The 24,753-nt window shown below is 44.3% G+C and overlaps 1 protein-coding gene across 1 annotated transcript in view; it reads left to right on the forward strand.

Moving 5' to 3' along the window:
* Positions 1-400: 400 nt before the first annotated feature.
* LOC123749431 (glutamate receptor ionotropic, delta-1-like) overlaps positions 401-24,753 on the forward strand; it is a 37,990-nt gene continuing 13,637 nt past the window's right edge. The window contains exons 1-4 of the mRNA XM_069335545.1: positions 401-474; positions 1,292-1,461; positions 9,384-9,552; positions 24,458-24,696. Of these exons, the coding sequence (XP_069191646.1) occupies positions 401-474; positions 1,292-1,461; positions 9,384-9,552; positions 24,458-24,696 (652 nt within the window). The remainder of the gene's footprint in view (positions 475-1,291; positions 1,462-9,383; positions 9,553-24,457; positions 24,697-24,753) is intronic.

Consider the following 24,753-nt stretch of genomic DNA (forward strand, 5'->3'; position numbering starts at 1 on the left):
TCGGAATAAGGAATACTTTTACGAGAGATGGGACAAGAGCAGACAGCTTGCCTAGTGGCAGCATCCACACGCTCATTTAAGAGACACCAATATGATTAGAAACCCAGCAAAGCTCAACTGACTTAACTTTACTGTGCAAAAAGAAACAGCCAATGCTGTATCTCGACAACCACCGGATGATCTGGATTAAAATACCCAAGAGCCATGAGGGCACTACGAGAGTCAACGATCACAACAAAAGAAGATTGACAACGAGAAAGCAGAAGACGAAAAGCATAGAGAATAGCATAAAGTTCCGCTGTGAATATGCTAGTCTCCGGAGGTAAGCGACACATATAAGTGCTGCCAGGAAAAACAACAGTAGCCTACACCGTCCGCAGACTTAGTCCCATCGGTGAACATGGAAACGGAGCAGGAGTGTGAAGAAAAGTGCTCAAGGAAAAGGCATTTCAGAACCGAAGGAGGGGTAAAAGCGTTAGTGATGTGGGTTAAGGATGTACAAAACTGCAGAAGAGGGACTCTCCACGGGGGCAAAGAAGGAACAACACGAGGAGAAAAATTAGAAATACGAACCGAAAGAGAATCTTGTAAGCGAGATAACGGGACAGAAACTGGGAGGTGGTAAAGAGGAACAGGAACCACAGGAGGGGTAAAAGTTAAAGCACAACAGAGGCGAGAGGAAGAATGTTGCAAGGACCGCGCAAGATAGCTTAGACAGTAGCGATCACGGCGGTCCTGGAGAAATAGGAAGCCAGTGTCAACATAGAAGCTGAAGACGGGAGTCGAACGAAAGGCACCAGAACTGAGGTGCAACCCGGTATGGTGCAAAGCATCAAGACGGCGAAGAGTAGGAGGAGCAGACGAGTAAGCATGGCAACCATAATTGAGTTTAGACAGGACGAGAGAGGAATGTAAAGCGAAGAGAGTGTGCCTATCCGCTCCCTAGCAACTATGGGACAACACCTGAAGGAGGGTAAGGGCTTTAGAGCATTCAACTCGGAGGTAAGAGATATGGAGCGACCAAGACAAACGAGTGTCAAAAATCATCTCCAAAAAGCTTAGCAGAATCCTTGTACACAATGGGGTGACCATAAACCCTGGAAACACAAACCGTAACTGTCTATCTTCCGCTTGGTACAACTTGTAATAAGGTTGTAACGTGGCTTAACGTGTTTATGACGTATTAGAACGTTGTTACAACTTGCTATATGGGTTGTTATAACTGGTTAGGAGGTGTTAAAACTTGTTCGAACGTTGTACTAACGTTGTAGTTGCGGTTTGTGTTTGGCAGGAAGCTACAAAGAAGGAAGAAGAAAGACACACTTCCGAGTAAAAGTCATAGCACAAGTCTTAGACGTAGAGAACCTGAAGCCATAATCGGTGACCCAAGACAACACGACATTAATTGCAAGTTGAAGCCGGCGTTGAAGGAGAGGCGAATCATCACCCTGACAGCAAAGGGTAAGATCGTCGAAACAGAGGGCGGAGAAGATGCCAGAAGGAAAAGAGGAAAGAAGACCATTGTGGGCAACCAGAAAAAGAGTAGTGCTCAGAACACTACCCTGGGGCATATCTTCGTATTGCTGAAAAGATGTAGAGTGGTACCAAGCCTGACTCGAAATGAACGACGAGAGAGGAAGCTTTGGAGAAAGAGAGGGAGATTACCACGAAGGCCAAAAGAATGAAGTTGGGACAGAATATGATATCGCCAAGTGGTGTCGTAAGCCTTTTCTAGGTCTAAAAAGACGGCAACAACGGAGGTCTTCGCAACAAAAGCAGTACGATTATAGACCTCCAAGTTCACCAGGACATCCGTTGTGCTGCGGCACTTGCGGAAATCAAAATGAGAAGGGGGCAGTGGTGGTGATAGTGTTTTAAGAACCACATCACACGAACGTTAACCATACGGTCAAAGAGTTTGCAGACACAACTCGTGAGGGCAATAGAGCGAAAGTCCTTAGGGGAAGTCCCCAGAGATCCTGGTTTTCGAACAGGGAGGACAGCGGAATCAAGCCAGTCCTCAGGGACTGACGACGACTCTCAGATCCGATTATACACACTCAGTAAATACTGAGAGATGCACGGAGGGAGATGGCGATGCATCTCATAATGAATGCCATCGGAGCCCGCCGCCGTAGAACCGCAGAGGGCCAAGGGCAGACCGAAGTTCAGAGAGAAGGGATCGTTATAGGGAAGTCGGAGATGAGTGCAGAAATGTAAAGGATGAGATTCATGGACAGATTTGCGAAGAAGGAAAGATTGAGAAAGATGAGAACCAGAGCTAACAGAAGAAAAGTGGGAACCCAGTTCGGTAACGACCTGCAACGGGTCCGCCACAAGAGTATCACGGAGGTGAAGAACCGGCGAGACATCGGGAATGAGCTTACCGGCTATCTTGCGGATATGTTTCCAGATCTGCGACATTAGAGTTTCGGACGTAATGGTGGAGACATAAGACATCCAAAATTCATGTTTAGCCATACGGATGGCCCTACAGACCTCCACACTCGCCTACCGAACCAATTGCCAGCGGCAGTGTCTCTTCCAGGCTGCACGCTTACAGCGGACTCTTCCTCATTAAAAAAAAAGTCTTCAGCGCTCAACTAGCCCACTTGCTAGCACCTTACAATAGTGAAGTCCACAGTGCTCAGCTAGCCCACTGACTAGCTCGTCTCAAGATAGACCAAAGTACTTCTTCACTCTCCCTGTTTCACTGATGTTTGTCGCTTGTCACTGGTAGCTCGTCATCTCCCAGCACAGCAAACTAGATGATGGGAAAGTAATATTAATTGGATGGTCAACTGTTTTAATTCGGAAACTGGATCATAGATGGCGCTGAGGTCTGTCATAGTCTGAAATGGCCACAGGGCAGTACATTGACCAATCCAGTGTCTAGGTATGGAGGTCCCAAGGGGGTTCACCGTGAGTTGCGCAGTATCACGCACCTAGTACGTCATAGACAGGGGCCCCTAGCCTTGTTGAGCCCATGGGGGTGTCAAGTATGCAGTGGAGGTGGGGGGGGGGGGGGTCAAGCTCATCTACTGGGAACAAAGTCGAATATATGAGTATAGTAAGCCTTTTCCCAAGTGTACATGATAGTATTGTGTTCTTAGACATGGTAGACAAACCATAGAACAGGGCCTACATGTGAAGGATGAGTATTTGGGGTTTAAAGCTAGAATAGCTTCATAGATCCCCTGTGTATTTGATGGGGAATGAATGTACCATCTTCTTATTATGAGATGTTTTCGGGGCTTAGCATCCAAGCAGCCCAGTCCTCGACCAGGCCTTCTTTTTGTTACACATCCTCAAGAGCAGCTGTCTAACTCCCAGGTACTTATTTACTGCAAGTTAAAAAGGGTATCAGGGTGAAAGGAACTCTCCCCATTTGTTTCCTCCTCCGCCAGGGATCGAACCCGGAACCTTAGGACTACGAACCCCGAGCGGTGTCCACTCAGCCATCAGGCCTCATTGACAATTATTGTGTTTATAATCTGAATCAGGGGCCCCAGTTTCCCAATTATATGCACAATTATTATGTATATAATCTAAATCAGGGGCCCCACTTTCTAGTACTAAAATTAGTTCTTTGGTGTTTTTCCTAGGGAAATGAGCTTGCAGAACTCTGTATAATTTAAAATGAGCGCAAAAAACGCATTTTTATATGTGATGAAGGGGGGGGGGGCTGGTTATAATATTGAAACTGCTTATCCCAGTCACCTCTCAGATTCCCCGCTTTCCATGGCCAAAGTTTAGATTTCAATTGCTGTGGTAGCTTTGTAGTTGTTAATAATGGTCTGTATGAACCATTAATCATTCAACCATAAAATGTTTATCATATTGAAATCATTCTTCACGCCAGGATCCTATCATGGTAAATAAAAAATCATCGCTATAGCAAAGATTGCATCATTGTAAAATAAGACAAATTGTCAATAGATGCCAGCAATGATCCAACGGGCTGTTTAAGGGCTAAGTGCAATAAACTGTCATTATTTAAAATTGCAATCAGTTCGATTTTTTTCTTTAAATACAAACAAATAATAATGCAGCATTTCTATAGATCCTAGTGTATCATATTTACATTGGAGCACGCGAAGTTGTTTTTAATATTGTAGAATCACACAAACAAATGTTGATCTTTGAAAAAATATCGAAAACATTGGCGATAGTCACGCCCTTTTAGAGAGCAAAAACGCTGTTCACATTAGTGGGCATCAGTCATTTTTATGTCAGGTATCTGGCCCATTACCTAATACTCTTAACACTTTTAATCCTAAAATAGCAATATAGTTTATTGATTTTATTCTGAACAGTAGGCTATTGGCGATCACTACAAAGGTTTGCATTTTACTTTCATGTGCATTTTTTGTCCTTCCTAAAAAATTAAAAAGGATGTTAAGAAATAGAATGTGAAAGAAATAGTCACGTTTGATGGCATGTGGGGGGGGGGGGGGTCTCAAGCAAGAAGGGTTCAAGACGTTGACAGACCCCACCATTTAAAGAGAGAATGATGAATTCATTTAGCTCCTCTTATTAGTCTAATCACTGAAGCTACATTCATCTCTGAAATTCTATCCCAATACTCTGTTAGTTCAATTATAACATTTTTATCTCAGTAATAGTACTTTTTAAGCCGTTAGAATAATGGACGGCATAAAAACAATGTCCCATGGGAGGGGGGGGTAAATAAAACCTACGGAACTGCCTTCCCGCCGAATTGTAAAATCGGCCATATAACTCTGCTGGGCTTTAGAAAAACAGCTGAAAAGATCATCAGGATAAAATGGATAGGCCTCGGACAAGTCGACGGCTTCCTATCCTCGTCATGGCTACTAGCGGGCCATCGGGTAAAGTAATATAAAAATAATAAAAAATAATTGTATGGAACTACCTATTCACCGAAGCCGCAAAATCGGCCATAAACTCAGTTAAGGTTTTTAAAATATAGCTGGAAAAGATCATCAGGGCAATAATAATTGCGAACGATTTGACTGACCTTTAATAAAATTATGACAGATATAGCCTAAGACACGCTATCATTTTTTTGTGATGCATTTAATAGAAAAAACTGCTTTAAACTTGAATAAACTTGCTTGCCAGATACATGGGAGTGACAGACACCCAGTAGTACCTCCTTACACCGCCACACATCGCCTGCCAAACAAATCCTGATCCCCGTGACTCCGAGCCTGGTACCCGCACCCCCACCAAACCATGAGAGCATATCAACAATGATCTTGCAAAAACTATATTTATTTAAAACTAGCTGTACCCGGCCACGCATTGCTGAGCCACAGCAACCCTCGTCTGTCCCCCTGTCCTCCCCACCATTTCCCCCTTCCCCTTCCCCTCGTCCTCCAAACCATTCCCAACCCTACCATCCCCCGGTCCTCCCCACCATTCCCTCCCTCCCTGTCCTCTCGTCCTCACCACCGTTCGCCACTCCCCCATTCCCTCGTACTCCTCACCATCCCCCATCCCCCTCCGTGCCGTCATCCTCCCCACTCCCTTGTCCTCCCCACCATTCTTCACTCCCCTGTCCCCTCATCCTCCATTCCCCATCCCCTCGTCCTCTCCACCAATACCCACTCCCCCATTCCCTCGTCCTCCCCAGCAATCCCCACTCCAATCCACTCGACTTCCCTACCATTCCCCTCTTCGTTGTCCGTTGCGTTCCCAAATGATGTGATGTTCCCATTGGGAAAATTGGAACACAAATAATCTGATGTTCTCATCGCTGAAAAATAAGAACAGTTAAAAAGTTATATAAAACTGAAAAAATACACAATAAACTCTACTCTCGAAATGAAAGGTATGGTAAACAACACAGCTCAATTCCAATGCAATGTCACACAAAATAATTAAATCAAATTGAAAATATATCGAAATCCATGAAAATTCAATTTAACAATGCAATCGGAAACATTGAAATGCAATTGTAGCATATTTAGTATACCGTGTGTTCCTTTTACAGTCAACAGATGACGCTGTTTAAAAAAAAGCATGTTTTTCTCTGTCATTTATATTGTATTATATAAAAACGTGCACGTATTCGAATGAGCGTTGTGTTAAAATTTCAAAACAATCGATGAACGACTTCTGGAGATTACAGCATGTGTTGCTCCTACGTCCAACAGATAGCGCTGTTTTCTCAAAAGGCATGCTTTTACCTGTCATAGGTGTGGCATGTATATAGTAGGTATTATATAAAAACACGCCTTTAAGCAAATGGAATGTTGTGTCAAAATTTCAAAGCTATCGGCGAAGAACTTTCGGAGATTAACGATTTTGAACAAACAAACATTTACATTATTATTTATATAGATAATGAGTAAAATACGAGCAGATTTATATTGACTTTATATTTTCCACATATAGCGCCTCTATTAAAATGAAGGAAAATAGTGCATTATCAAACCTAGTGACATATTATATCAAACAAACAAACTCTTCAATGTTAGCATCTATCTCAATTAAATATAACACAGTATAACAGAATATATTTTATTAAATTTAATATCTCTATACTCTCTTGTTATAGAGATATAAAAATTTTCTCTTCCGCACCCTATATATCCTCCACACTCTTGATCGTCCAATATATCTCTGAGACTGTGCCAGTCATGCAGGTCTCCGTTCAGTTCCTCAACATCCAAGCTACTGGACACAGTAAATTTCTCCTTCCTCCCCTATATTTCTCTAAATGATGTAGTATCTTGCCCTTTTAAATGTTATTATTTTTTCTACGAAATATATTCAGGGGAGAACGTTATCTTTTAAACTAATTTCAAATCAAATGCAGATCTCAACCTCACCTATACGTGTAGTTACATCCACAAACACAAAAAATAACTTTTCCAAAAACCACACAAACTAGCACAAATAACCAAACAGGCAAGCGAAATGCAATGCCCTTTACAAGAAAGTAAGAACTCTTGCATAAAAAAAAACATAAAAAATTATGGCACTAACTCTCCACATAGGTCAGTTGCTTAATTTTTAGAAAAACTGTACATGTGATTGGTCTCAAACTCATTGCTGATGCGACAATGTTCTCACCTAGTTGTGCTTGCGGGGGTTGAGCTCTGGCTCTTTGGTCCCGCCTCTCAACCGTCAATCAACAGGTGTACAGGTTCCTGACCCTATTGGGCTCTATCATATCTACACTTGAAACTTTGTATGGAATTAGCCTCCACCACATCGCTTCCTAATGCATTCCATTTGTCAACCACTCTGACACTAAAAAAGTTCTTTCTAACATCTCTGTGGCTCATTTGAGCACTCAGTTTCCACCTGTGTCCCCTAATGCGTGTGCCCCTTGTGTTAAACAGCCTGTCTTTATCAACCCTGTCGATTCCCTTGAGAATCTTGAATGTGGTGATCATGTCCCCCTAACTCTTCTGTCTTCCAACGAAGTGAGGTTTAATTCCCATAGTCTCTCCTCATAGCTCATACCTCTCAGCTCGGGTACTAGTCTGGTGGCAAACCTTTGAACCTTTTCCAGTTTAGTCTTATGCTTGACTAGATATGGACTCCATGCTGGAGCCGCATACTCCAGGATTGGTCTGACATATGTGGTATATAATGTTCTGAAAGATTCCTTACACAAGTTTCTATAGGCCGTTCTTATGTTAGCCAACCTGGCATATGCTGCTGATGTTTTCCTCTTGATATGAGCTTCAGGGGACAGGTCTGGCGTGATATCAACCCCCAATGTGTGAGTACCTCTGGGAGTTTGTAACATACACTGATTTTGACCATATGTAAACTCTGTCAGCTTAACTATTTGCATACTTTAGAACATTATATAATGGAATGTGAAAACAACAGAATTCAGAGATAACACTGTCAATGAATTTCAAGAAATGTATATGTATTTTTGTACGTGGGTGCATATTTACACACATATGTGTACTTACCTAGTTGTGCTTATGGGGGTTGAGCTTTGGCTCTTTGGTAGTGTGTGAGTGTGACAATAACAATTGTGCAACTAGCTTCAAGAGATTGTCACTAGCCTAGCTAAACGAACTGTGGTGTTCAGTTCCATAACCGATTATGTGCCTCTCTAACCCTTTTCCCAACCGCCACATGGAATGGATTTGAGGATATATAACAAAGAAAGAGATTAAATGGTTCTGCACCCAATAACTACACTGTTGGACAAGGTTGCTTCCAGCCTAATGTATGAATCCCTCCCTATATTTCTCTGATGTTGCAACTTGCAGGATCCCATTTTTTTCCTGCTAAAACATTATATTCGGGGGGAGACCTACGTTTCTCATCTCTCAAACTAAAAGACAACTGCATATATCGTCTCTCAAACTAATAACAAGTGCTTATACCGTATAATATTAATAATATAATACAAGGGAAGTCTCAAACATTAGAAATTCCCCCCAAAATTAATTTGTAAGTGTTAGTGCTGTATCCATCTAGCTAATTTCACCCAATTTATAACAATTTCCACTAAATTCGCCCGAAATTTGAAGTGACAGCACAACCAAAACCAAATTTACCCCCTCCCCAAGTTTTCCCTATCCCATCTAAATTTAAGGTGCATTTCCAATATCCAGTCACCGCAGATTATACCCCATACTCAAGACCATTTTGTAGTATTAGTGCTGTGGTCATCTAGCCAATTTCACCCAATTAAAGACAACTTTTACGAAATTTACCAAAATTTGCAATATCATAGCACAACCAAAGCCGTATTCACCCACGCTTTCCCTATCCAATCTAAATTTAATGTACATTTCCAATACCCAACATCCAGTCACCACAGATACCCCATTTCCAAGACCATTTCATAGTGATGGTGCTGTGTCCATCTAGCTATTTCCAAAATCAAGATGTGTTTTTCTAGTATCAATCCAACCAATGCAGACCTAACCCAACATGGCTAAGGCGAAATTTATCCAAATTTAAAACAATTTTCACCAAATTTGCCCAAATTAATCTTAATTTATCCCAATTTAAGACACTTTCCACCACATTTAACAAGAATTGCCATATCATAACACAGCCTAAGCCCAATTTACCCACGTTTCACCTATTCCATATAAATGTAATGTGTATTTCCAATAATCAATATCAAGTCACCACATATCACACCCCATGACTATGACCATACCATAGTGATAGTGCTGTGTCCATCTAGCTGTTGCCAATATCCAGAATTGTTTTTCTAGCATCACTCCTACCAAACCTGACTGAACCCAACACAGCTAAGGCACAATTTAACCCAATTTATCCCAATTTAAAACCATTTCCACCAAATTTACCCAAATTTATCCAAATTTATTGAAATTCAAGACAGTTTCCAACATATTTACTCGAATTTCTAGTATCATAGCACAGCTAATTTGGGTTAATCTCGACAGAAAGATTCGAAGACTTTATGGGCCACAAGATGAGAATAGTGACAGCAGCAGTGTTATCCCCATACCTTGACTACCAGCGCATGAGCGAGGCCCCGGGAACAGCGGTCCGGCTGGTTGACTGCCTTGATGCCCGGCTCATCCACACCTTTGCTGACAAACTCAACTTCACGTAAGAGTCCACTTGTTCCGTAAAGTTTGATATAATGAATAAATTATTGATCACACACACACACACACACATCCACAGGGGCCTGGTAGCCTGGTGAATAGCGCGCAGGACTCGTAATTCTTTGGCGCGGGTTCGATTCCTGCACCAGGCAGAAACAAATGAACAGTTTCTTTCACCCTGAATGCCCCTGTTACTTAGCAGTAAATAGGTACCTGGGAGCTGCTTCCTGGGGGGGGGGGGGGTAGGGTGTGGAAAAATTAGTAGTTAGTAAACAGTTAATCGACAATTGAGAGGCGGGCCGAAAGAGCAAAGTTCAACCCTCGCAAACACAACTAGGTGAATACAACTAGGTGAATACACACACACACACACACACACACACACACACACACACACACACACACACACACACACACACACACACACACACACACACACACACACACACACATACACACACACACAGACTGGAGGAATGGTCTAGAAAATCGCTGCTAAAGTTCAACTCGGGAAAGTGTAAGGTGATGAAATTAGGCGAAGGGAGCAGGAGGCTGAACACAAGGTATCATCTGGGAGGGGAAATCCTGCAAGAGTCAAATAGAGAGAAGGATCTGGGGGTTGATATCACACCGAACCTGTCCCCAGAGGCCCACATCAAAAGAATATCATCAGCGGCATATGCTAGACTGGCCAACATAAGAACTGCCTTCAGAATCTTGTGTAAGGAATCTTTCAGAACCCTGTATACCACTTATGTAAGACCAATCCTGGAGTATGCAGCTCCAGCCTGGAGTCCATACCTAGTTAATCACAAGAAAAAGTTAGAGAAGATTCAGCGGTATGCCACCAGGCTCGTCCCGGAACTGAGAGGATTGAGCTACGAGGAAAGGCTAAAGGAGCTGAACCTCACATCCCTGGAAAACAGAAGAGTAAAGGGAGACATGATAACCACCTACAAAATTCTCAGTGGAATTGACAGGGTGGACAAAGACAAACTCTTCAGCACGAGTGGGACACGAACAAGGGGACACAGGTGGAAACTTTATACCCAGATGAGCCACAGAGACGTTAGAAAGAATTTTTTCAGTGTCAGAGTAGTTAATAAATGGAATGCACTAGGAAGTGATGTGGTGGAGGCTGACTCCATACACAGTTTCAAATGTAGATATGATAGAGCCCAGTAGGCTCAGGAATCTGTACACCAGTTGATTGAGAGTTGAGAGGCGGGACCAAAGAGCCAAAGCTCAACCCCCGCAAGCACAATTAGGCGAGTACAATTAGGTGAGTACACACTGGATGTGACCGTTGTGTTGGATGGATGTGGATTGGGAGCTCTTGGCTCACTAGTGGAGTGGAAGGGATAATCAGACTAGTTTGAAGTGAAAAAGTGTATACAAGTGAATGAAAAATCTTGGGTTTTGACTAAAGCCATAAGGTAGTGAAGAAAAACAGCATAGGTATCATAATTAAAAATAGTTGTTGAAGCACTGTGGCAGTGTGCAGAGTGGAGCAGACCTGTGACCAACCGTGACCTCACCCCCAAGCAGCAACCCTCCCAACACCACGTGGGGAGACGCTTGGAGATTCACTCACCTATTGTGTTAGCAGGTCGGTAAGGTACTTGGAACCCCCTGTGGATTATAACAATGACTAGGCCTGGAAGGGTGTCTAGGTCCAGCAGTATTATGATTGAAGAAGAGGATAGGTTTGTTGAGAAGATGATTGGGAAATTTGTAGAGAAGAAGGATGTTTGGATAGAAGATCTATTCCAGGGGATTGAAAGTGAAATTTTTAATATGATACAGTACAGGACGAGGTTCAAAAACACAAACAAGAGTTTATGGATTATATTCAAGAGGAAATCAGGAAGAGCAAAGTAGAATGGAAAGAAGAAATAATTAGGCTAACAAATGAATTGGGCAGGAATAAGGGAAGCATGGCAAGGGAAGTGGGAGTAGTGGGGGATGGAGTAGCAAGTGAGAGGAGTGGGGGTCAGCCAGGGCGGAGGCGACCAGCATGACCTTGCACTGAGAAAGAGGTCAATCATAATCCATAGATTACTTGAAGCCAAGGCACCATCGAGGCAGGAAAGGATAGAGATTCAAGCTTTGGAGCTACAGGGGATCTTGAGAGATATCAGATCCCAGATGGCAGGGAATGAGGTGCAAGTCCACCGCCGCATTGGGCCATACAACTATGACAAGAAACGACCTGTCCTGGTACAGTTCACTAACGAAGAGGCAGGCGATTACATACTGCATCACAAACACTTACTCAGAGGTAGAGAAAACTACTACAACATGTATATTGATACATGACAAAATAGGAACATATGGGCTAGTCAGTGGGCATTGGAACAAAATGTAGATACATGACAAAAGAGGAACAGATAGCACACAGAGCGAGCAAACTCCACAATACAACTCTTCCCATTTGAGCGTAGATACACACCCCAGTGCTAACCTACCCCGAACCCCACCCCGTGCTAACCAGCATACACCTGCTTCCCAGGACACTACCTCCCCAAATCAGCCCTCCCTGCCCCTGCTTGTCTCCCCAACACCTCCCCTGACCCCTCTGACCCCATTGCATTCAAATTCATCTGCTTCATCCCACATTCCAAGGACCCCCTCATCCCTTCAACCCACAAAACGGCCCAGCACTCATCCCCTCAACCCCCATAACCCGCCTAGCCCTCACCTCTCCACAGCCCCTCTCCTTCCATGTGGCTCACCACCCTTGCGAGGGGGGCACATGGACCCACCATGGGGGACGGGGGGACCCCCCACCTCTTTCTCCATTTCCCTCTTCCCTTCTTCTGCCCCAATGACCACACCTACCCCTGAGTTCCCCTTGACTAATACAACCTCCCTCCCATTCTCACTATCCATGTTCCATCTACCCCTCTTCTTCCCCCCCCCCTCTATACTTCTCACCCCAGCCTCTCAACCTCTATCTGACTCTCAACCTAACGCTACCTTTCAACCCCTCTATGCCTCTCAGACCTTCCCTATTCTTCAGACCCAGTATGCCCTTCCTACTCCAGACCTACCTACCCAGGCCCTACCCCAGACCTTCCTACCTACCTTTCTAGATGCCCAGCCCCCATTCGCCCCCCAAGCACTCCTCCCGACCCCTTTCACCCCGCCCTCAGACACCCACCGGATCCCCCCAGACACCCCCCGGATCCCCCCAGACCCCAGAGAAAGGGCGAACTCTGGTACCAGAGTTTCCATGAAGAATCTCAATGTTTGGTACACCAATACTGATGGGGTATCTAATAAAGCAGAAGATATAAAAGAAAGAGGGAGTGAGACAGATCCTGACATATTTGCAGTAGTGGAAACTAAAATAAATGACATGATCTCGGATGCAATCTTTCCAGAGGGCTACCAGGTGATAAGAAACGAGAGGACACAGAGACAGGGAGGGGGAGTGGCACTTCTAATAAAGCAGAAATGGAAGTTTGAAGACCTGGGAAATTGGGCTACCAATGAGAGCACAAGCTCCATACGTGGAACTCTGACAGCAGATGGGAGGAAGATTGTGATCTTGGTAATCTACAATCCCCCATCAAACAGTAGAAGACCCAGGCAGGAGTATGATGACAACAAAAAAGGCATGCATAGATGAAGGCAGCAACATAAGCTCACATAAGTGTGCATTTCAATAAACTTCAAGGCGACTATGGCTTAGGATATGCCTACGGCAATGTTAAGACACATAAACCAGGTAACCCACTACGCCCTATAATCAGCCAAATACCAACTCCAACTTATCACCTGGCAAAAAAACTCAATGAACTCCTAACTCCATACACTTCAAGTAAGTTTAGTCTACAATCATCAGCAGATTTCCTAGAATAGATCAAATCTACCCAGCCCGATGGAATCATCGCTTCCCTGGACGTTGAATCCCTATTTACCAACGTCCCAGTCGACACAACCATAGGAATGATACTGGACAGAGTATACAGAGACGAGAGCACCCCTAAATTAGACATACCTGAGCCACACTTGAAGAGTCTTCTCGAAGCATGTACAAAGGAAGCCCCTTTCATCAGTCCACAAGGAGACATGTATTTACAAATAGACGGAGTAGCAATGGGCTCCCCCTTAGGAGTTTTATTTGCTAATTTTTATATGGGAACCATCAATGACAGGGTCTTCAGCAACAGACAAAAACAAACTGTATATTGCCGTTATGTAGATGACATATTCGTAATAGTAAAAGACTCAGATGAACTAATTGACCTAAAAAGACATCTAGAGAGAGAGTCAGTACTCCGATTTACACATGAAAATAGTGAAAATAACAGTCTGCCATTCTTGGATGTACTAATAACAAAAACAGGAACCTCTTTAAGCACCAACGTATATACCAAGCCCACCAACATAGGATTATGCCTGAACGGTAGAAGTGAGTGCCCCTAAAGATACAAAGCCAGTGTTCTCAATGCTTATATTCGTCGAGCTCTTACCCACTGCTCTGAATGGAGCAACGTAAGTAGAGTTTGAAAGAGTAACTCAGGTATTGTTGAACAACGGATATAGCAACGCGGAAATAAACGCTGCTATAAGAAGACACTTGGACCGTTGGTATAATCCAGAACCTAGAACAGAAACCATAATACCTCCAATAAAATTATATTACAAATCAACCATGCACAGTGAACATATAAAAGAGGAAAGAATAATGAAAGAAATAATCCGTAAAGGAGTAAAAAGCACTACTCCTAACCAAAACATAAACCTGATAATATTCTACAAAACCAAGAAGACTTCCGAACTTCTTATCAAAAACAGCCCCAAGCCGACGGAGAACCCTCTACAGCAGTTAAGCGTTGTATACATGTACACTTGCCCCCACGAAGGATGTAACCTTCACTCTAAGTACATAGGTATGACGTAGACCTAGCTGACGAGGCGTTTGACATGTGCGTCAAATCCGGTGCCCCTAGGAATCACATGAGACAAGCCCATGACATCACTCTAACAAGAGAAATGTTGAACAAGAATACCTGCATAATAGGCAAAACCCAAGATGCAAGAAGATTACAAATTCTTGAAGCAATTCACATAAGAATAGAACAACCTACCATGAACACCCAAATCACGAAACTATTTACTCTACCCACCATGAGAGTAAGGACGAGACCAGAACATAACGATGCCAACACAGAAGACAATGTCCAACATAACAGGCCAATTACACTAGATTAATCTTTGTATGTAGATAGGAGCTGCCTCGTATGGGCCAATAAGCCTTCTGCAGTTACCTCTATTCTTATATTCTTATGTTTCACCCTACATTTATCCCTTATGTATCCCCCCATGTTTTCACCTTTATTGTCTTATCACCTGACCCAGTGCGGGTATAAAATCAACCAGCATTGTAAGATGTCTTCATATGAGAATGAACCATGGAGGTTCAAAACGTTGTGCAAATTGTATAAATAAGTGTAATACATTCTATAGTAAATCACTTCTTTTCTTCACCTTAAAAGTACGAAAATGAGTTTTGGAAAACTCCTATTTCAACTAAGCCCTGATGCTAAGAAAATAGTTAGAGGGATAGAAGCCCTAAACCAGAAAATAATAAATACAGAATATGCGGTCATATTCAACCATATACATATATATATATATATATATATATATATATATATATATATATATATATATATATATATATATATATGACGTACCTAGTAGCCAGAACGCACTTCTCAGCCTACTATGCAAGGCCAAATTTGCCTTATAAGCCAAGTTTTCCTAAATTAATATATTTTCTATAATTTTTGTCTTATGAAATGATAACGCTACCCATTTCATTATGTATGAGGTTAATTTTTTTTTATTGGAGTTAGAATTAACGTAGATATATGACCGAACCTAAACAACCCTATCTAACCTAACCTAACCTATCTTTATCGGTTAGGTTCGGTTAGGTAGCCGAAAAAGTTAGGTTAGGTTAGGTTAGGTAGGTTAGGTAGTCGAAAAACAATTAATTCATGAAAACTTGGCTTATTAGGCAAATCGGACCTTGCATAGTAGGCTGAAAAGTGCGTTCTAGCTACTAGGTACGACATATATATATATATATATATATATATATATATATATATATATATATATATATATATATATATATATATTTATATATATATATATATATATATATATATATATATATATATATATATATATATACATATATGTGTATATGTGTATATGTATATATGTATATATATATATATATATATATATATATATATATATATATATATATATATATATATATATATATATATATATATATATATTGTTACGGTGCCCTCTCCTATTTCTTTCCTTTGCCGGCGTAAAGAGTCATATGAGCTCTCCCTACTGATTCTCTGAGGTTCATGGAGTCTATTGATATATGTGGCGACCAGACCGGCTGCCAGTTAAGGGAGAAAGTTACATTATAAGTTGTAAGTAAGGGGAAATTGGCGCCCTGATATAAAATGAAAGAGTATCCCCTACTGCAGATATGACGTTGTGGAAGGGACACTAGCCGATCGCGGATAGGCCGACTTAGGTCGCGGGCGACCAATCAGGGCCCGCCGTGACGTCACCGAGTGCCCCGGGCGGCGCCAATGTCAGAGTTGACCTGACCTTGGAAGCGAGAGGACGGATCTCGGTCAGCTCTCAAGGATTTGAGGCTCTACAAGCCTTTCTTAGTGGATTAGAGCTGGCTATCGCAGCCCATCTCAAGTATTGGAGACCCCACGCTTCTGGGAAACAAAAAAGGAACCAAGTTTATTGAGCAAAAGAGTGCCAAACTTGGAAAATATTCGGCGACGACGCTGGGCGGCGACGCAGGACGTTGAGGGCCTGGAAAGGTGTGGCAGGCAAGCCTAGCTGTGACAGGGTCACATCCACTGAGGATTTTGGAAGGACGACACCGTTCCTAGGACAAGAAGCAACGCCTTGTGGAAGGGGCGAGTGTGGGAAAATAGTGATTAGCTCAGCGCCCATCGATGAACCAGGATTGGGGTAGCTGAATCTCAGGGGTTGGAACGGCGACGACGCGAAGGCTCCACGACACCTGAGGACCTGTGGAACGTTCCTGGATCGTCAAGGATCGACTCAGGAAGCGTGGGAAACTCACACCATCGAGGGACAGGCGTCGTGAGCCAGGAATGTAAGGTAGATCATTTTCCCTCCCATTACCCCTTGTGTGAGTAGGCTAGTTAGGCCACAATATTTACTTATGTATGTGGCAATAGGACATTCATACTTTAGTAGTAGAATAGACTGCAAGGCGGCTTGTGTCCAGGACTGTCAGAGGGGACAGTGTGTATGGATGGCAGGACAGTGAAGAAGAGGCGCCGACGTGGTGAAGAGGCCTTCCTGTGAGAGAGTGTGGGACTCCTGTCTTTCTGCCCAGTTGAAGGAGTGTTGGAGGTCGTGAAAGAAGAGGCTGACGATCTTCAGACTTATTATCCTTATTTTCATATTAATGTATTACTTGTGATTGTATGTGTGATCATGTAATTTGCATCAGTAAATTCACACTTTTATCATTGTGTTTAAGTGTGCCTCCATTTATAATATTTCTCTATGAGCATACACGAAGGTTATCATAGTACCACCTAGGGAACACTATGTTCTCTATAGAAGTTTTTATTGCCTGGAGAGTGGTTAAGACAGCACGGACTTATATAAAAGTGTACCTTTATCCATCCGATCAGCATCAGTGCCTGAATGGTGGCAATTAGTAACATAGTGGCTAGAGAGAGGTAAAGCCACACAGACCTTCCTGGGAGAGTACCCTGGGCCGACAGTCTAGTAGCAGATCTATGGGAGTAGCAACCTTCTGGTTACAAACAATATATAATACACCCACTGAACTGCATTGATGGGGTGCAGATATAATAACCCAGCTGGCGACCTTGTTAAGAAGAAGATAGAGAAGACAGGCAAGAAAGGAGTTCCTGCAACCTTTTTGTCTGGCAGGCAAGACTCAGGGAGGATTTGGTTATTAGGTAAGCCTGAGTCTTCCTTCACTCGTCCTCGGGTCTAGGCCGGAACTATTAACAGTAGTTTCCCCGTGTTTACTGAAGGGCTTCCAGGGTGAATCAGTGGCACCCCCTTTTGTGGTGGAAGCAAAGACCTGCGGAGGTGGGCATTGTTAGTCCTCTCCTGTGTGACCAAGGAGACTCCGGTGAATCCCGGGAGTCGGAGGGGCTGCGTATTCGGCCTTTTGAGCCCCTAGCAGCTGAGTGCTAGCAGAGCCCCGGCCCACCCCCACGTGACAAGAACTGGCGACCTTGCCAGGATTCGAACCCCGGTAGCCAAGAACTGGGAACTTCGCCAGGAAGCGTGGATCAAGCTACAGTGTGGCCCAGATTTCAAGACAAGCGTTGCCAGGGTACAAATACAGTGTGGCCAGTGAATTCAGTGGTACTGCTACTCGACCAGCTAAGGGACTGAAACGGTGAAATTAGTGCCTACTAACTTGTCTGTGCTGTCGTGTATGCTCAATGATATAGAGATGGGTGAGGACAAAGTAAAGAAATTTATTGACACAAGGGACTAGAGAATTTTGGAAGAGTGTACCAAGGCCCAGCTCCAACAAGTGGCAAACCGCTTTGGGATCAGGTTGAGGACGACTAAGGTAGGGGAGCGAAGGATAGAGATCATGGCACAGCTCACAGCTCGAGACAAGGCGACGGGAGAGGAGCCGTCTCAAGAGGAGCCGTCCCGAGGAGAGCTGTCGCAAGGTGAACCGTCCCGACTAGAGCCACCCCAAGCGCCTGCCAGTGTGGAGAGAATTCACAGTGAACATGGGAGCAGTGGAAGGTCCAGCTGTAGTAAGAGGAGCCTGCAACTGGAAATAATGAAGATGCAACTGGAAGGCCAGCTGCGACGAGAGGAAAGAGAAACGCAAATGCAGCGAGAGGAACGTGCAGCTGAGCTGCAGCGAGATGAGCGTGAGCGAGAAGCACGGCTACAGCTGCAGCGAGAGGAACGTGCAGCTGAGCTGCAGCGAGAGGAACGTGCAGCTGAGCTGCAGCGAGAAGTTCGGCTGCAGCGAGAAGAAGGAGAGAGACAACTGCGACTGGAGGAAATAAAGGCAAAGAAAGAAGTCGAATTGCGTCACGTTGAACGTGGTCTGCCCTCACTACCTGCACGGCGCGATGACCTCAAGGTAAGGGAACGTGACTTACCTACGTTCGAACCACAAGAAGCTGAGGCGTTCTTCGAACACTTTGAACGGATAGCAACTCTGAAGGAGTGGCCGGAAGATGATTGGGCTGCTCTGGTCCAGGGCAGGTTGACTGGTGAGGCCCGGGAAGCCTACAACATGCTGGACCTAGAGGAGTGTACTAGTTACGACGCGATTAAGAATGCGGTGCTCCACTCATTCCGGCTGACTCCGGAGATGTACCGGAAGCGGTTCAGAGAGTGTACGAGAGCGTCGGGAAAGGCTTATGCCGAGACCGCCAGGGATATGGAACGGAAATTCCTATGATGGTTGAAGGCGTAGGAAGCGGAGTCGGCGGATGATATCAAACGACTGATAGTGATGGAGAGGTTTATGTCAGTGTTCCATCCTGAGTTGCGAGTAAGGGTGAGAGAAGCAGGTATTAAGGACCTGAAGGCTGCAGCTGACCGAGCCGACATGCTGGAGGAGGCACTATATCTCAGGAGGGAGGGGCCACCCAGACACTCGCCTTACCCCAAGTCGGGAGGGAACCTTAGGAGTTCAGGAGGAGCGAGGACGGGTGGGGACTCTCCCAAGAGTAGCGGGCCCTATGAAGTAACCCGGTTCAAGAGCTCAAGGGACGCGGGGAGGAAGCCCCAAGCTGTGAGCAGTGGACCTAGCTCGGGAGCAAGTGCTGCAGTCCCGGACGCGACGACAGGGAGTCCGAGGAGGACCCAGGGAACGTCTGCAAGTAGTACCGCCAGGGGGACTGGCGAGTGGCCGCCCAAGGGAGGCAGCCGATGCTTCAACTGTGGTGTGAGAGGACATTATGCCCACGAGTATGAGGAGCACCAAAGGAATATAGGACTAATGCTGGAAGAGGAGAGAGTGTTTGTTCACACCCCATATTATAGTGGACCCAAAGTGAATGGTTGGGAAATGAAGTTGGGTGAACATCCCTTCGTTTTCGGAACCAACGTGAAGTTTGGAAAGTCAGACCCAGTGGAGGTGGCCGTTCTTCGAGATACGGGTGCTGACATAAGTATGGTAACCAGGAGTATTCTCCCCAAGGAATTTAATGATTCACCTGTGGGAGTGGTGAGGATACGCAGTGTGGGGGAGGAATGCAGGTTGCCACTTCACGAAGTACAGCTGATTGCCGACTGCGGAGTCGAGAAAGCTATAGTAGCTGTAGCCCCTAAGTTATCCCTAGAGCATGTACAGATGGTGCTCGGTCATGACCGCGGAGGAGGCAGGATACAACCCGATTGGGCCAGGAGTACCTATGTTGCAAGCAGCGGTACAACCCTGCCAGGTGAGGTATCGGGCGTTCTAGATGGTAGTGAGGAAGCCGACTTCGCCAGGGAAAACGTCGCCAGAGACGACGACAACGAGGGCGAGAGTGCAGAGAGGTCGTGGAAAACCCCGACGAGGACCTCCGACTAAGCCTGATGATGCGTGTGGAGGAGTGGCGAGGAGGAGCTGTACAAACGCCTGGGGCGGTGAAGAGGCTGCAGACCGCACTCCCTCCACACAGAAACGTGAATAAAGTAAGCTCAGTGGATGGGCGAACGGCAGTGAGGGGCAGAGTGGAGGAGCCACGACGCAGTGCACCCTATGCCAGCCAGATGAATAGTGGTAGGTGCAAGATGAACCACAGTGGTGAGGTGAGCCACAGGGAGGTGGATGAGCCCAACCACGAACCGAAGAAGACGTCTGCAGGGAAGAGAATCTTTTGGAGAGATGAAAATGTTCGTCGGGAACGAAGGAGCGAATGGTATAGGAAAGGCAATACGAAGAAAGCAGGGAATAGGTACACCCAGGGAAGGCTCCAGCCTAACAAGAGGGGCATTGGGCCATCGCAAAAGCCTAGTGTGGAAGAGAGGAAGCTGCTGGATGGAGTACAGGTGACAAGTGCCACTGTGAAGAGACAACGCACCTATGGGAGAAGAGGAACCGAGAAGAGAGAAGATTGGCGAAGAGGAGCTCATGAGAGGAAACATGGAGTACCTGTAAGACGCAGTGGAAGTGCAAGACTATCTCGGAGTGCACGACGCGGTGGAGGCGCTGCATGCACTGAATCGTACAGTGGTAACGAGCCGTTGGAGTACACTCGTAGCCACGGAGAGAGGATTTCTTTTAGGTGTTCAGGGAACACCCATCACACCCGGTCCTATGCGAGGGGGAGATATAATGAGGCAAGTGACTGGCAAGGTGGTACGAGCCACGTCACAAACTGGAGGAGTGACACTTCAGGAACGGAGGGAGCAACAGTATAGGTTGCCCTCTTGAGTGCTGCTCTTCCGATATGACTCTTATTTTAAGGGGAGGGGTATGTTACGGTGCCCTCTCCTATTTCTTTCGTTTGCCGGCTTAAAGAGTCATATCAGCTCTCCCTACTGATTCTCTGAGATTCAAGGATTCTATTGATATATGTGGCGACCAGACCGGCTGCCAGTTAAGGGAGAAAGTTACATTATAAGTTGTAAGTAATGGGAAATTGGCGCCCTGATATAAAATGAAAGAGTATCCCCTACTGCAGATATGACGTTTTGGAAGGGACACTAGCAGACCACGGATTGGCCGACTTAGGTCGCGGGCGACCAATCAGGGCCCGCCGTGACGTCACCGAGTGCCCCGGGCTGCGCCAACGTCAGAGTTGACCTGACCGTGAAGGCGAGAGGATGCACCTCGGTCAGCTCTCAAGGATTTGAGGCCCTACAAGCCTTTCTTAGTGGATTAGAGCTGGCTATTGCAGCCCATCTGAAGTATTGGAGACCCCGCGCTTCTGGGAAGCAAAAAGGAACCAAGTAAATTGAGCAAAAGAGTGCCAAACTTGGAAAATATTCGGCGACGACGCTGGGCGGCGACGCTGGACATTCAGGGCCTGGAAAGGTGTGGCGGGCAAGCCTAGCTGTGACCGGGTCACATCCACTGAAGGTTTTGGAAGGACGACACCGTTCCTAGGACAAGGAGCAACGCCCTGTGGAAGGGGCGAGTGTGGGAAAATAGTGATCAGCTCAGTGCCCATCGATGAACCAGGATTGGGGTAGCTGAATCTCAGGGATTGGAACGTCGACGACGCGAAGGCTCCACGACACCTGAGGACCTGTGGAACGTTCCTGGATCGTCAATGATCGACTCAGGAAGCGTGGGAAACTCACACCATCGAGGGACAGGCGTCGTGAGCCAGGAATGTAAGGTAGATCATTTTCCCTCCCATTACCCCTTTGTGAGTAGGCTAGTTAGGCCACAATATTTACTTATGTATGTGGCAATAGGACATTAATACTTTAGTAGTAGAATAGGCTGCAAGCCAGCGTGTGTCCAGGACTGTCAGAAGGGACAGTGTGTATGGATTGCAGGACAGCGAAGAAGAGGCGCCGACGTGGTGAAGAGGCCCTCCTCTGAGAGAGTTTAGGACTCCTGTCTTTCTCCATGTTAAAAGCCCTCCCTTGTCCCCTTGTCCTCCGCACCATCTCTCACTTCCGTTCCCACATCATCCCCACCATTCGTCACTCTTTCGTCTGATGCTTTCACAAATGGTTTGAGGTTCATATCAGAAAATTGGGAACCATCAAATGATCTGATGTTCCCAACACTGAAATACTAGAAAAACAGTTAAAAAATTAAATGAAAATATGAAAAAAACTAATATCACGAAATGAATGGTATTATAAACAACACAGCTCAGTTCCATCGCAATTCTCACAAAATAATTAAAACAAAGTGAAAATAAATCAAAATCTAGGAAAATTTAATGTATCAATGCAATCAGAATCATTGAAATGGAATTTTAACATATCCAGTATGGCATGTGTGTTGCTCTTACATGCAACAGATGGCGCTGTTTTTCAAGAAAAGCATAGTTTTACCTGTCACAGGTGTGGCTTCTATACTTATACTTACGAAATGAACGGTATGATAAACATCACAGCTCAATTCCAACACAAAGTTACACCAAATAATTCAATAAAAAAATAAATAAATCGAAATCTATGAAAATTATTTTTTTCAATGCAATCGGAACCATTGAAAGGGAATTCGTGACATATTTAGTATAGCGTTCATGTTGACATTATGTGCAACAGATGGCGCTGTTTTTCAAAACAAGCATGTTTTTTTCCTGTCACTGATGAGACATGTATAACGTAGATATATAAAAAGACGCGCCTATTCGAATACAACGTTGTGTCAAAATTTTAAAGCAATTGGTAAAGAAGGTTCGAAGATTTCCCCCACATGAAAAACACAGTTATTTAAAAAAAAACAATGTTTTTTTTACCGTCACAGACGTGACATCTATATAGTACGTACATAAAAACTTGCTCGGATGCGAATGGAACGTTGTGTGAAAATATCAAAGCAGTCGGTGAAGAACTTTTGGAGACTAGCGATTTTGAACAAATGAACATTTCCATTTTTATTCATATAGATTAAACAAATTACTACAGTTTCTCATTCAAAGAAAATTTTATTTGTAGCAATTTTACACAGAAAACGACATTATGTTTCAACGTCACCGAAATTATTGTAATACCCATATAAACAATAAATAATTAACACGAAAGTCTTAGGACTGAAATTAATAAATTTCACTTTACTAAATTATTAGTTATCAAGTGAGTTAAAGTAAACTCCTCCTTCAAATTATTAATACAACTCAAAGAGAACCATTTTGGGGGGATGCGTCCCCGGGGAGGATGAGTGGTCATTCATTAATCATCAAGCCTTCCCAGCTAACATACGTAAATCTTGTCTAATCGCATCGTCGGTATTTGAAATACTTAATACCTAAATTGACGGATGTATTCAACTACGACAACAACAGGGAAGTTCTTAAATTTCCGTTTTACATAGTTCTTTATTGGTCAATGTTATATGACGCCCTACACATTTTCAAATGGAGATATGATTGAGTCCATTAGGCTCAGGAATCTGTTCACCAGTTAATTGAAAGTTATAAGGCAGGACCAAAGACCGAGGTTTAAACCCCACAAGCAGAACTAGGTGAATAAAACTAGGTGAGTATACATTCCCGCCTGCGAAATTGTGTGTGAGAAGAGAAGATACTCTGAAACGGCAGGTTTAAGGGGAGGCGCAAGGTGAGTAGTGTGTGAGCGATGAGACACTGGATCACCTGTCACAAGAGGCCGTCCTCACCGAGCACTCTTCATGCCCCTCTCCTCTCTCCCTCTGAATTAGACTATTCTAAACAAGTAAGATAAACATTTATTGTTGAATGATGTATATGCCACGAATGAATTCTTGTATGCTTTGGACTAACGTTTTTCTTCGTTTGGCTATGCAAAGTGCAGCTGATTTGATGGATTAAAATTGATGGAAATTGCCTTGGAACTATATGGAGAATGATTTTGCTTTGGAACTCCTTATTAAATTAATTAAAAGTGTTGCTAGCATCTTTCAGTGACCGAAGCATTGAGTTAATTTAGTATTGACATCTAAGGCCAAAAATTGTCGTACTAGAAAATGATAGCGTCTCGCTTCATTAGGAGCGACCTTGGGAAACCTTAGGAGGATGGGCTGAGTAATCACATGGGTGCATACAAATCCACACTATCAATTATTTGCATATAATTATAAAGTCAGATGAATTTACAATAAAATGCCATTATCTTTAATTTAACCACAACTCTAATATATTGTTTCCTCACACTAAGGTTCCTTATCTTTGCCATTTGGCCCACAGTTTCGATGTCCACGAAGCCGTCAACCGCACCTGGGGAGTGGAGATAAACGGCACCTTCACGGGGTCGATCGGTCTGCTCCAGCGGGAGGAAATGGACTTTACCACCATTACAGTACCGACGGCAAAGCGCACCAAAGTGGTTGAATTTTTCATTGCTTATCCTTCCGACACCTTTACAATAACCTCCCTCAAGCCAACGCTGCTGCCAAAATACCTCGCTCTCATACGTCCATTTGAAGGTATATTTCATTATACTTTATAACAAGAAAAAAAGGGAGAGAGGCCTCAGACAAGGT

Source organism: Procambarus clarkii, chromosome 4, assembly GCF_040958095.1.
Source record: "Procambarus clarkii isolate CNS0578487 chromosome 4, FALCON_Pclarkii_2.0, whole genome shotgun sequence".
Classification (NCBI taxonomy): Eukaryota; Metazoa; Arthropoda; class Malacostraca; order Decapoda; family Cambaridae; genus Procambarus; species Procambarus clarkii.